Genomic DNA, 14,967 nt, shown 5'->3' with positions numbered 1-14,967 from the left:
CGACAGCTGGGGTCAATTTTGCCATGAGGTAAGGGAGGAGGGATAGAAACCCTGTGTTGGAATTAGCCAGGTTGTAACGAGAGGCTTAACCAGAGCTAAACATCCCATCCACTGGACAGTGTGTTACACTGGAAGTTCCCTCCACAAAACTCTCAGGCAGGGATATAGCCATCTCTGTAAAGTTTCTGCCACTGCCAGGACTTGAACCCTGGCCCTAAGGGTGTGAAGCCTTTGTGATGCATTGGTGAAATTTTGCTCCTTAAATATGGGGTTAATTTGGATGACTTTCCTGAGGCATCTCATTTCTTCAATCTCCAATCTTGGGCTTGTCTATAGGTGTGTGGCATTTTTTAAGTGTTGCCCCCCCCCAAAAATTTCTGGTACCCCTCCCCCCCCCAGAAATTCCTCGAACTTCCTCCGAACTTATCCGCAGAACTTCTCCCGCCAAGACTAAGGCCTTAGTATTGCACTTGGAGTGAGAAGTTTTACCATTGTCCTATCACAAACTCTCTCTCCCTCCAACACCTCACCCCAGTATCTCCTTCCCCTCCATGTGTTCCAATGAACGATTCCTCTGATGTCTCCAACCCAGAAGTTGAGGGGAAAATTCTGGGTGCTGGCTGTTGTCTCAAAACCAGTGAATGGTGTTTTGTGGAGCGGCCGTTTCTGCAGGGGCAGTGACGCATCAGTGGGCGGTTGTTGAATTCGCCTGGCTACCCCTCCACTCCCTGGAAGAAGCCCTCCCCTCAAATGCTGTCTCGCCTTGCATAGGCAAGCCCTCTTTCTGGTCGAGACCTGCTGGGAGTCACATGTCTTGTGAGCCATGAGATTTTTAGAGCAATTTTCTGCTGGTAATGTTTCCTTTGGGATCATGAATTTACTATCATTGTTTTCTGTAATACTTCTGATTTTTTGAATACTCTACTTTGAATAGATATCGTACGGTAATAACTCGTAAATTATTTTTGGCTACCTTTTTCTTGTGAGCTGTTTTTCTTGTTTGTGGAGTCTTTTCCCTGTTCCAGCATGGGACCGACGGTTGGAGTATTTCCCTTGTCTGGACTTACGTGAAAAATCAACCAGATTTTACGACGTAACGTTACATTTTGGTAGCAGAGCGTGGTTCGATTTCCTGTCCTTTCGTCGAGGTCTCCCGAGTGCTGGACAATGGTGACATTTCTCCACTATTTCTCCACTTTTTGCAGTTTCTGGTTGTTTCTCCTCTTAAAAGTGAGTTATTTTATGTTCCATTAAGTGCTTTTTGGTTCGTGTACATTTTGACATTTTGGTAGCAGAGTTGAGGTTCGATTTCCTGTCCTTTCGTCGAGGTCTCCCGAGTGCTGGACAATGGTGACATTTCTCCACTATTTCTCCACTTTTTGCAGTTTCTGGTTGTTTCTCCTCTTAAAAGTGAGTTATTTTATGTTCCATTAAGTGCTTTTTGGTTCGTGTGGGATTACGTGACTAGTGTTGCCGACTTTTCCTCGTGGTCATATGCCATTTGACATTAATGTTCGTAATGCTCGTAATGTTCTTGATAGTTTGGATAGCAGCTAGTTATTCTCGCACCCCTCTTTTCCTATTGGATTCTTCCAGTAATGAGAGATAGTTTTATTTCTCGCTTTTTCTCTCTCTTTTTCTCGTTGTCGTCACTTCACTTTTCAAAATGCCTGGAGGTACTGAAAACCCGTACGAAAAAACTTATTTAACCACGGGCGAGGATCGTAAGGCCAGGGGTACGGCTAATGTGTCCGTAGGAAGTGAAGTTTCTAATAATGAACGGGAATCTTCTTTAGAAGTTGTTCCACCTCGCCCAACGCACGAGGAAAGCTGTAATGTTGACGTCTCTCACGAAATGTCTGCTTCTCAGACATTGCCAGTTTCTGAAGGGTTAGTGATTGTCAAACAATTACTCAGTGATTTTCCGCCATTTGAAGTGTCAAACAGTGAGAATTGGTTTAATTTCATGTTAAAAGTTAATGAAATCGTTTCTTTGTCCTTGGTTCCTCTGTCAACGTTATTGTACCTTGTAGTATCTAAACTACCTGCCAGCTCTCGTCATTTTTGGTTGTCTATGTTAAACTTGAATCTCGCATGGTCTCAAATCACAGAAAAAGTTTGGGCTAGAATTGTTAGTGACAGAGAGTTTGATCGTTTGATCACTACGAAAGTTAAAAGATTTCAGTTCCCTCGCGAAACGCCCCACGATTTCGTGTGTTCTGTGCGTAATGCCACTCAGGTGCTGGGTTTGCAGTATTCCGAGTCTTCTATTGTGCGACTCATTATTCAAGGGTTAAATCCTTTAACAAAATCTGCAATTATGTTCTCAAATCAGCCTAACACATTTGTAGAATTGGACTCTGTTATCACGCAGGCTTCTAAACATTTAATGGACTGTGCTGAATATTCCAACACTTTCCATCGTATCTCTAGGAATCCGTCTTCTGTTGCCTCTTCCAGTGCGCCTAGGGAAGTTTCTTTTCCTACTAATTGTTCTTACTGTCATAAACCTGGCCACAAAGTGAACGAGTGTCGCAAAAGACGACGATTTACTCAGCCTGCCGTGAGTTTGATGAGTGTCCGTGACAAGTGTTCGACTCGATTGCCAATATTATCTATTAATCTTCATTCTATACCATGCCAGGCTCTAATTGACACTGGGTGTTCAGTTTCACTGTGTGATGAAGATTTCTTTGCTTCTCTGAAATGTTGCCGGAGAAAAATTATTCGTCAAAGTGTTGACGTCGATTTAATCACGGTGTCGGGGCAGCCTTTTCATATTAATTCCTCTGTCTCACTCAAGGTTCAAATAGGCAAGTTTTCTTGGAACCACGTGTTTTATCTAGCTAAAATCCCGTTTCCCGTGTTACTGGGTGTGGATTTCATTTGTAATTCAATGATGATTATTCGTCCGGCGAACGTCAGTTTTGAAATTGCCCCGAATTCTCTTTTTTCTTTTACGGACAATTGCGAAGCGTTTAAATCGGCGCCAGTTAGTAACTCATCCGAATCACATGTTCTGTCGTCCACTGAAATTACGTTGTGTGATAAGTTGAAGGGTTTATTGTCAAAGTATCCTGATGTGATTTCTCAAGAATTGGGGGTCACATCTGTTATGACCTACGAAATTGAACTGCTAGATTCTACTCCGATTCGATCCCATCCTTACTCATTGTCACCTCCAAAGGCAAATTTAATGAAGAAGCACATCCAATCTTTACTTGATAAGAAAGTGATTGAGGTTTCCAATTCAAACTGGTGTTCGCCAGCTTTTCTAGTGCCTAAAAAGGATGGATCTGAAAGATTAGTGGTTGATTACCGTAAGTTGAACAAAGTTGTTAAATCGGACGGTTATCCTACACCTTCTGTTGAACATGCATTCCAATATCTTGCTGATGCAAAATATTTTACTGTTCTTGATCTCAATTCTGCCTTTCATCAAATACCATTATCTGAGAATTCTAAGAAATTAACTGCTTTTGTGACGCCGTTCGGAGTGTACCAGTATAATAGATTGCCATTTGGTTTTGTAAATTCTCCTCAAATATTCACTCGTCTCATTAATGAAGTATTGGGCGATTTGAAATATTCATGTGTCTATCCATATATTGATGACTTGTGTATCTATTCCAAGTCTGCTGAAGACCATGTATCTCATGTTAATGCTGTCCTCAACAAACTACGCAGTGCCGGTTTGACGGTGTGCGAGGACAAGGTTAAGCTTGGTGTGGAATCACTCACTTTTCTGGGCCATCTCATCACAAATGGAACCTTGCAAGTTGATCCTGAGAGAGTGAGACCAATTGAACAATTCCCAGTTCCCAGAAATGTGAAGGAAGTGGCCAGATTCATTGGACTTTGTGGGTTTTACTGCAAGTTTATTCCAAGGTATTCTGAAATTTCTATGCCACTGAATCGCTTGAAACGTAAAAATGTTCCTTTTCAATGGACAGCCGTTGAAAATGAGGCTTTCTGCCAGTTGAAGAAAGCTCTCACCAATCCACCAGTGTTATCTTTCCCTCGATTTGACGAGGAATTTCATTTATTTGTCGATGCCAGTAATTTGGCGGTTGGTGCCGTTTTGAATCACAAAGTAAATGGTGATTTTGTCCCTGTGGCTTTCGCTAGTAAGGCACTCTTGGAACATGAACGTAAATTTTCTTCTTATGAATTGGAGTGTCACGCAATTCATTTTGGAATTCAAAAATTCAGTGTTTACTTACAAGTAAAACCATTTCACTTGTACACTGATAATGGTGCCTTGACATGGCTTTTCTCTCATCCTAAGCAGTTGGGCAAATTAGGCAGGATGGTTCTTAAATTATCCTCTTATAAATTCATTGTGCATCATGTTCGAGGATCAGCTAATTCTGTCGCAGATTGTCTTTCTCGCATTGAGCCATTCTCATCTACAAATAGTCAATCAGATGTGGAATCTAACACTCATAAGGAGTCAGCTGTTCCTTATTCTTGTGTGTTACATAAATTGCCTTTGTCATTTGTCGACATTCGAAAACACCAAGAAACTGATCTCGTTCTAAAGGATATTTTCAATCTGATTAATAATAATTCCTTGAACGACAAAAACTATTTTCTGAAGGGACAGCTATTATGTTATGGGAATTCTAAAATTAAGCGAGGAAGAGCTGTTTTGCCTACGGTCTTGAGGCCTATGATTTTTCAATATTTTCACTGCTCTAGTATGTCTGCTCACTTGGGCATGGCTAAAACTTATGATAAGATTAGCAGACACTTTTGGTGGAAGGATATGAAAAAAGAGGTTTATGACATGGTCAGAAAATGCCATCTGTGTCAAACTTGTAAACCCAGAAATGCTCCACCTCCTGGCATGCTATCGTCGCACAATCCTTCTGATGTTTGGGAAAGACTTTATATTGACTTTGTGGGTCCTTTACCTCTGACTAAAGGTGGACACCAATATGTACTTTCTCTTATTGATGGATTTTCTAAGTTTTGTTTTCTTGAGCCAGTTCGTAAGGCTACTGCTGGTTCGGTTGTTTCGATACTCACTCAAAGAGTGTTTCCAAAATTCGGTTTTCCTAAATATTTGGTGTCTGATAATGCACAAGTTTTTAAATCTCATGCCGTTAAGGAGATGTGTTTGCAACTGGGGGTTAAGCAAATTTTTGTTTCTCCATACTATCCCTGTTCTAATCAGGTAGAGAGATTGCATAGAAATCTAAAATCTGCACTTGCTATTTTGTGCAATAATGCTCACCATATGTGGGACTCTATGCTTGCTGACTTAAATTTTGCCTTGAACACTGCCTCTCATGAGAGCAGTGGTTATTCTCCTGCCAAAATAATTTTCGGCAGAGAACTAAAGCATCCTTTAATTAATCAGTGGGACATTCCAAAATCTTTATTCGAGAATGATCTCAGCGATAGTGACAGACAAGTCTTCCTGAATCATGTTATTGCTAATTTAAAAAAGGCCAGAAATAGGTATAAAGAATCCTATAATAAATCTCACTCCCAAATCACTTTCTGTGTGGGAGATCTTGTTCTCTGCAAAAACCATCCTGTCAGTTCTAAAGGTGAACAGAAAATGGCAAAACTGGAACCTCTGTGGAATGGACCTTTCGTCCTTAAAAAGTATCTCTCTCCTGTAACAGTTATTCTGGAAGTTTCTCCTGGGAAAGAGAAAATTTGTCATGTTTCTCATTTAAAGGCATATCATGATGGCATTGGTAATTCCAGTAATTAAAAGGAGAGAAATATCATTGATTTTTTTTTATTATTTTTTTTTATTTTTCTCAATGAATGCTAATGTTTGCTTTCTCAAATACTATTTGATGCTTGATTTCGGTGTTGAATTTCTCTTGATTCCTAATAATATTGTTTTGAATAATGAATAATAAGTCTATTTCTATGCTTGTAATTGAAATTGTTCTGAAATATTGTATTGTACTTGCTTATTCTCATCTGCTTAATTCACTCATGTAATTTAGTGTTGGTCTACTGTGATTGTGAGATGGGGTAAGGTGGAGGAATTATGGGTGCTTGGAGGGAGAGGACGGGAGATTAACTTGGGGGGAAATCCCCGAGATGGCTCGTTTCCAGATAAGCTGTGGAGGTGGCCCCAGTTATTAAGATTCAATTGTGTTTTGTGTCACCTTTCCTCCACCAAGACTTTATGGACATTCTCACAATTCTGGACAGTGATAAGTGTCGTGATTTTGCAGTGTTCAATATTCTATCGATGGCTGAGTGATTGAATTGATCAGCTGAACTTAAGACTGCCTACTGTGTTTTAGTGTGGCTTTTGGCGTTGAGTTGCGACCTTCATCGCCCGACAAGTATGAACTTTCATCTTGTCGCAACCAGCATGTAGCTCTCATTTCTATTGTTAATTGAAGAGTGAAATTTAGAGTGATTTCTTTTGTTGATGCAATATGCAGTTCTCATTTTGTTAGCATCGCCTATGATTCTTTTTTGACTTGTTTAATTAATACTGAGAGATATATATACACATCTTGATTAAATTTAGTCAGTACTTGTTCAATAGCTGACATGAATACCATATGCCTTGTAAATATTAATAATTATTGGAAAATCGAGGAATTTAGTGCAATCTATTGTCATTTATGTAAATCTTGTTGAATTTTGGAGGATTCTTTATTGATAATTAATTATGGACTGATAATATTTACAAACATGGAGGGTTTAAACGGAGAAATACTAATGCCAATGTATATTAATTAAGTGAGACACATATTATGCTGAATATTTTTGCTGGTATTTTGATAACTAATAATTATTTAGTGAATAACCGTATTTTTGAATAAACTTGTACTTAATGATTATATAATATGGGGTATATATTTTGTTGGTCGACCCTAACTTTCTCTTGGGTTGCAATATGAATTTTGGGTAGAAGTTAAAACCCATTTTTGTGAATCGTTGTTTTTTGATAAGGTGGTTGAACCCAACTAATGGGACAACCCAGGGTTCCCATGAACCCAACTGCTTCACCAACCCAATCTTGCCCATTTACTAAGTGGTTGGTTATTGTATTGCTTTACTTGGTTTTAAAAAAAAAAAAACCCACAAAATATCTCTGATGAGAGAAGGAACATTTGAGTTTGGTAAAGATATCCTGGTGTTATACCAATAAAAATCTTCCCAGTTCCTTCTAGTTGCTGATGGTAATTATTTGTAATTTTGATTCACTGTTCACCGAAACAAGCATCACTTTATGACATATTGATTATTAATTTTATTTTCTTGCTATGTAATACTAAATAATTTACTCTATATCTATCAGCAATATTTCTTGTCTCACTCTTGTAATTATGCCATGTTACTCACTTATGAATTCTGTTGAATTCCAAACATCACTCTTGAAATTATTTTTTTTACTGAGTGATAAAAATGTATTTTCTTCTCAAAATTATTTTTGAGTGATATTTCTTGAAAACTGTTACCTCAATCAATAAACTTTTCAATATTCAGTTCAATTCTAACCACTGAATAATGGTTTTTTGTAAATTCCATGGGGGGTTAAACAGTGGGGGTTCATCCAGTGAAAACCAGTGGACCTGTGATGCCTCGATAAGTTTTCTAGGCATTAATCAGTTCTTGGTGGATGTGTCTTGGTCCCCAAGTTCAAGCAATTTTTGTGGTCATTTTCCCACAGAGGATGTGGCATTTTTTAAGTGTTGCCCCCCCCCAAAAATTTCTGGTACCCCTCCCCCCCCCAGAAATTCCTCGAACTTCCTCCGAACTTATCCGCAGAACTTCTCCCGCCAAGAACTTTTCGCGCTAAGGTTTTTTCGCGCAAAGGATTTTTTGCGCAAAGGGTCCCTGTAGCAAAGTGCCCTGTCTCGCAAAATCCTGTCTCTGGAAAATCCTGTCTCTGGAAACAGTCTCTGAAACAGCCTCCGAAGCAGCCTCCGAACCAGCCTACCTGCAATGCAAGACTTATATAGGACTACTGCGGAGAAATACTTCTCCTTGGCAAGCAAGGGGAAATCGGTGCTAAGGCCTTAGTATTGCACTTGGAGTGAGAAGTTTTACCATTGTCCTATCACAAACTCTCTCTCCCTCCAACACCTCACCCCAGTATCTCCTTCCCCTCCATGTGTTCCAATGAACGATTCCTCTGATGTCTCCAACCCAGAAGTTGAGGGGAAAATTCTGGGTGCTGGCTGTTGTCTCAAAACCAGTGAATGGTGTTTTGTGGAGCGGCCGTTTCTGCAGGGGCAGTGACGCATCAGTGGGCGGTTGTTGAATTCGCCTGGCTACCCCTCCACTCCCTGGAAGAAGCCCTCCCCTCAAATGCTGTCTCGCCTTGCATAGGCAAGCCCTCTTTCTGGTCGAGACCTGCTGGGAGTCACATGTCTTGTGAGCCATGAGATTTTTAGAGCAATTTTCTGCTGGTAATGTTTCCTTTGGGATCATGAATTTACTATCATTGTTTTCTGTAATACTTCTGATTTTTTGAATACTCTACTTTGAATAGATATCGTACGGTAATAACTCGTAAATTATTTTTGGCTACCTTTTTCTTGTGAGCTGTTTTTCTTGTTTGTGGAGTCTTTTCCCTGTTCCAGCATGGGACCGACGGTTGGAGTATTTCCCTTGTCTGGACTTACGTGAAAAATCAACCAGATTTTACGACGTAACGTTACAGGTGGTAAAATGAATTTCCAGAAAATGGCTGTGAATGAGCCAACATTTTTCGAAAACTGGCTTCTCTGTGAACATTTAGTACCACCCTTCCGAAATTTCTCCAGTATGATAGCTTAGAGCCAGAAATGTTAGCAATTCGACCAAGACGTTCAAACATGGGTAATGTTGGTCAGGAATGCAAAGTTATGTTTCTCTTGAAGTAACACATCATCTGTGGTGTGGCTTGTGAGTAAATAAGATTATTAGGCTTTAATTTCTTTAGTACGGGAAAAAAAAGCGTTAGAAGAACCAAACATGAATCAAGAATAAATTCCCAGCACTGCTAGCATATAAAGAAAAACAAATGCCAACACAACACTTTTGAGGTATATTAACAGAAAAAGGGCATTCAAGTGAATGCTGCTTAATGGTACTGAATGCATTGACGGACTAGGATCCTGAGAGCAGGCAGTGTAGGTGGCAGCTACACCGTTACGCTTGTCACTGTTCCCACTGTGACGTCTGTGCCTAGCCGACCAGCTGGTTGAAAAAATAAAAATTTTCAGTTCCGGGGTATTCCGCGATTTACGGAGTGCACAGGAAAACAGGTTTTGGCGTTCAACTCCCCTCACCCCTCCTCTCCTCTCCCACCGCCCCTCCCTCCCCTCCCGGGATTTATCCTGACCATGCGATGTACGTGTAGGTCTCTTGCACTCTAGCCACCAACTCAGTTGGTCCTCTACACCGTACCTCCCGATTCATGCGTCTAGGTAAGTTCTAGTCCGATTGCCCACTCTTCAGTTTCCTCAGGTCAATCTCCTCTGCATTTCTGATGCGCGATGTTCTCGTTGTAGGGTTCTTTTTCCGGCCGAGAGTTTCTTTTCTCTCGTAAGATATACTCCACCATGTGGCAGTAGGTATTTCTTCCTCTCCCAAATATGTGGTGCCAGCAGCAGAATTTTCTTTGTGAAATGACAGGAGTCGTATTTTATTTATTTTTTTTATCTTTCAAAGTGGTGTACATTAATGTTGTCGGAGAGTGTGACCCATGTGTGTGATATGCTAGTGGAAACTGCCTGAATGAAGGCAAAATTTTGAATGGTGAAAATTTTTGTTAATCTCAGAATGACGGTGAAGTATTATTAAATCTTTATGGAAATTAATCTTGTGTCTGTTCAAATCCATCTTGCCAAAAGAGACTGTGACGTACTTTCACTTGGTGGTGCATCCTATGAATGCATCTGGCGCCCTATTAAAAAGAAAAACTATCTTTCAACCAAGGTTTTGGGGAAACTCACCTGTCTCTACCATTGGTGGTGCATTCACCTGGGATGAGTAATGCCTGGGCAACAGACCTTTTAAGTTTGTAACTCGCGTTTCCTACAGTGTGGGGATGCATCATACACTAGTGGTGCCGTGAGGGGGGGTTTTGGAGGTTAAAACCCCCCCCAGAGCTCAGAGAAATTTTTAAATTTAATCTATTATACTTAATGGATTAGTATTACTTATATTAAAGTCTTAGGATTAATAAAATATCCCTCAGAAACCCGTAAAACTCGCCATTTGGAACCATTAATCTTAAAAATTTTCTGGAGGAGGGCTCCCCCGCAACTCCCACTTACCCTGGCGGGTATGCAATACCCCAACACCCCAAAGTATTAGTTGCACCCTAAAACCCCCCCTAGCCTTAATTTTTGGCTGCGCCCATGTCATACACTACCTGCGAGTTACTCACCAAATATGCACGTGCGCACTCGCGTCGTGTTGAGTCTGCTCCTAGCACCCATTTGAACATGGCATGCCCTCCCCGCTTACCTCGTCCCGCCCGAGCACCCTCAAGCGATCGTATAGGCCAAATTTGCGGGCACAAACAACTTGTTTTGAATATACCTTATTTAGACATCTGATGGATATCATGTGCTGCTTGGGTACCTATGAATGCCTCAGTCAGTGGGTGAACAAAGAAATTTCTCTTTCTTTGTGGTTAATTTCAAATTGCTCCCAATTTTTTTTAAATAGCATCCAATGTTTAAAGCAACTTTATAACTTTAGTTTACCCAAAGAAGTACTTTCTTGTATGCATATTGAGATTCGAATGCAAAGAAAACCAGCTCCAGAGCAATAAACCATGATGACAGACTTTAACTGTGGTAGTATATGCTAATTTTCACTTAACATTAGTGACATATTCCTAAAAAATTCTTGTAGCCTATTTTGAGCTAAAACAAAAATTTTGATTGGCTTGGTATTTCAGGTGGTGGACTTAATGCATTGCAAGCTATTGGCTGACTTTTCTGGGGCTACTGACACGTTGCCTTAGTGCCGCTGTAATTCTATGATCAACTTTTCATCTCTTTTGAAGCTCATATTATCACTGAATAAATCTCAGAACTCTTCTGCCTTCCCTGCCTGCCTGTCCTCCATATTATGTATGAAACTCTTCACTATAATTTGAATTATGTGATACAATTTTTATTAGTGCTTCTTCTTTGTCGAAATTAGAGGCATGGAAAGTGTCGTAATATGCACATGCAGTTAGTGAACTCTGTGTTACAAAGCATATTTTTCAGTTTTTAATTTGAATATTATATACCATTATTTTTTATTATATTAATGTATTATTTGCACACTAGTGACCATCAGTATAGATGCACATACAAGCTGCAAAAAAATACACCCCCTCACGATTTTCATGTAATTTTTACTGTCAGTACTCATGTACGTCTAGCTAGTACCACTTTATTGGTGATAATAATTCCTGTTTAATTAGTTCCCAGAATTGAATGCATATTATATATTTACTATACAAATAAATTCAGAGGTAAGGAAAGAAAGGGATAGAAATATATAATGAAAAAAGGACGAGGACAATGGTGTTGTGGTAGATGGAAAAAAGCCAGAAATCAGAGGGTAAAAGTGCGGCCTGACTGGGACTTGTGATTATCATCTTCCATAGAGTCAATTAATTCAAGAAAATATCAAGGTTAATGATGCATTCTGTCTTTATTTTCTGCTATTCACTGCTTATTTTGAGGTAAAACAAGATTTTTGATTGGCTTATGGTATTAGAGGTAAAGTTGGAACCTTGCATGAAGTGAGAGGTTTTTTGGACCCATTATTGGGATTATAGCGAAAACCATGCTTAACAAATTCATGTTAAATGAGAGATACCTGTCTTCTTCTGTTTTCTTTAGAGATGAATCAGTTCTGTTCTTTGGTTTTCAATTGCACCAGTTCTTGATTTAAGAACTGGAATTGGAACCAAATCCAAAGAGAGTTTTAGATATGTATGAAAACAATTTTATCAACATCCTGTTCAAAACTTTTTATTGCCTAATTTACGGTAGGTACTAACTGAAAGAAAGCCCTTTTGTAACTACTTGATTTCACATTTTAGGTGGTTTTAATTATGCCAATTTGAAAATAACTCATACTTAACTTATCTTAACTAAGCAATGAAAATAAAGAAATACATGATAAAGAGTTGGGAACAAGAACTAATTCTGTTAAACTAATTAAACAGGAATTAGTATCATTAATAAAGTGGTACTGGCTAGACATGGGTGCTGACAGTAAAAATTACATGGCAACCGTGATGGGAAGTATTTTTTTGCCGCTTGTGTCTACATATCTGTGCTGATGGTCACTAGTGCGCAAAATTAAAATTTGAGTTCCAAGTGCATACTTACTGAGAAGTGCAAAACTAAGATTGAATGTTGATTATTTATTCTAGTACCAGGTACATACTGGAAGATACATATGTATCATAGTTCTGGTGGAGTTGTCGGCAGCCATGCGGCATGGACTTGTTTTCTGTGTTGTTGGCATAAAGGCATCCACCTTTAGCACCTTATGAAGTTTTCTTGTGAACATCAACTTGTGATGCTGATTATATTTTTTTAATTTTTCAGGAAATTTAGATGTGCCAGTGATAAAAATCCTCACAGATGAGTTGAGCAAGAACTTAGATATTCAAACATGTTTGACGAATTTTAACAGGGTCTTAACAGGAAAGGGATGCAAACCAACTCCCAGGTTCGGCTCAACGCTAAATCATCATTTGTATCTGCCAAATGGGTATGTAAAACCTTCCTTTATTTCTGGGTCCAGATATTAGTAGACAAGTACCTTTAAATATCCACAGAGTATTTTTAAATTTAAGGTAGCTAAGTAAAAAATGTCATTGGAGAACTACCATTAAGCTTACTATCTTAATTTATTTATCCAGGAATTATGGGGCTAGAGGACAATAAAAAAAAGGCTTCTACCCTCTTCCTTTAGATACCACTAAATTTCTCAGTCCTTCATACTATCCCTAATTTAGATATCCCTAGATAAATCCCTAATTTTTAATTATGACGTACAAATTTTGCATTACTTCTCTCATTTAATTTTATGAAACATGGTCATACAAAAGTTATACATGTATTCAAATTTGACTAAGGTTTTCACTTCAAAATGAAGCACTTTTACCGATTGCACAAAGTTGATACATACTTGGGAACCGACACGGAGCACTGGCAAGGATTTATTCCATTTAGCACTGTTTTCAGTGAAGGTCTTTTTGGTACTGCAGGCAATATTTCTGGCAAAAGACAAGAAAAGATTAGATCCAAGTAGGGTAAAATGTTGATTTTTTTATACCAAACCTGGAGAAAGCACTGGTGGCTACTTGGTTTAATGGGACATATCAACCGATCATGCATTCTGTAAGAACATGCTTTCTAAAGCACTTTAAAAACTTGGCAAATAAAATTATGGAAACGATCTTGAGTATTTTTTTTACAAAGCTTCCCCACTTATTTACCTTTTTATGAAATTATTTCCATTGAGTTATTTTGTGGTTGTTCGTTAAAATTTAAAATTCGTTAAAAAAAATAAGAGTTGATTGTTGGAACCAAGTATCGAGAACCAGGAAGCAATGGAGGAGAATCGAACTGGTATCGAGAACCAGAAAAATTTAACCCTTATGCTGCGGGAACGTTTTTGAACGGTCTGCATGGTGAGTGCGGGGAAAACATTTTTCAACGTTTGACCAGATTTTCTTACCACTGGCAGCCTTTCCTTAAGATTTTATTGCCATCCTTTCCGCGGTTGCTTGAACTCGGCCAAACCTAATGGCAGAGAGCACAAAGGCGTCTTTCGAGGACTGGGCACCCTCATCGCGGGGAGCCCTACCCGGATTATCGCTTCTCCGAGAGAGGGCTCCCAGCTCTCCGCAGTGCATTCACGATGAAAACAATTCCAATGAATCCTTGCAATTTCCAGGAATTTATTTATCTTGCTGTTGTCCATTAGCCGGGGACACTTATTTGAATGCATTGATCTCTCTTTCTTATACTATCGGTGGTGGGTTTTCTGTCCCTGCATAATTACCAAGGACATTATATTCATGGTCTGTCATCAGGGGGTAGGGTGGGTAGTCCCCAATTATAAGGGTCCACTACCTGCTAGACACACGCCCGCGCAGTGGTGGATTCAGATGGGAGGTGCAGGGGTAGGTGTCCCTCCCTTGCCCGGCTGCCCCTATTGCCAAACATTGTAGAACCACAATTGTAACTTTTTTATATCGTAAGATATTGTCTTATATACGTGCATAATGAGTTTAAATAAAACATTCTTCAACTTCATGCGTGACTTGACTAATTTTTTATTACGATAAAATTAAAGGTAGCTCAAGATATTGTTTGCGCCCCCCCCCCCCCCCCCCTTGAGTTTTTTCTGTATCAGCTACTGCGCCCGGGGTCGATGGAAAAATATCTTCTCTGCTCATGTCCCGCACTCCCTGGAAGCAAAATTTCGAAGCTCCTGCAGCTAAAGGGTTAAGATACAACTCATCATTAGCACCTATTAACCCTTAAGAGGTCGTGTTGGGTCATTTTGACCCGACTGGATATTCTTAGATGATTTTTTTAAATATAATAACATTGTTTGAGATTGGAGTTTTTTCTAGTCTATTATTTCTTGTAATTTTACCGCACAGTAAAGTTTGATTTTCAAAGTATTGCTTTGTTTCGCTGCAACCGATGTTTCTTTTTTAATAATTTTATTAAATTAGTCAATTACCATGCTGGATAGTTATTAGATCTATTTTTACACTTAGAAATACATCCATTCAATTTTAAAACTTCTCTGAGTTTTGGGGGGGGAATTTTAAACCCCAAAACTCCCGCACCTCACTACACCTCTGGTCATCAGCATATCCAGAGATGACTGGATGCTTTTCATTGACCATTTATTTGGGAAAACAGGAGATTTAGAATGATCTGGCTCATTGTGATTGAACATGGAAAAACCCTAATTTTAGATGCACTAATGTGTTGTTAATTGATC

General features: G+C 39.2%; 1 protein-coding gene across 1 annotated transcript in view; it reads left to right on the top strand.

Annotated features, from left to right (window-relative positions):
• Positions 1–14,967, top strand: part of LOC124168344 — a 47,972-nt gene that overhangs the window by 24,136 nt on the left and 8,869 nt on the right. The window contains exon 5 of the mRNA XM_046546531.1: positions 12,546–12,711. Within this exon, the coding sequence (XP_046402487.1) occupies positions 12,546–12,711 (166 nt within the window). The remainder of the gene's footprint in view (positions 1–12,545; positions 12,712–14,967) is intronic.

This window comes from Ischnura elegans, chromosome 11 (genome assembly GCF_921293095.1).
Source record: "Ischnura elegans chromosome 11, ioIscEleg1.1, whole genome shotgun sequence".
NCBI lineage: Eukaryota > Metazoa > Arthropoda > Insecta > Odonata > Coenagrionidae > Ischnura > Ischnura elegans.
Note: the sequence above shows the minus strand (reverse complement) of the source record. Positions and strands in the feature narration are given on the sequence as shown.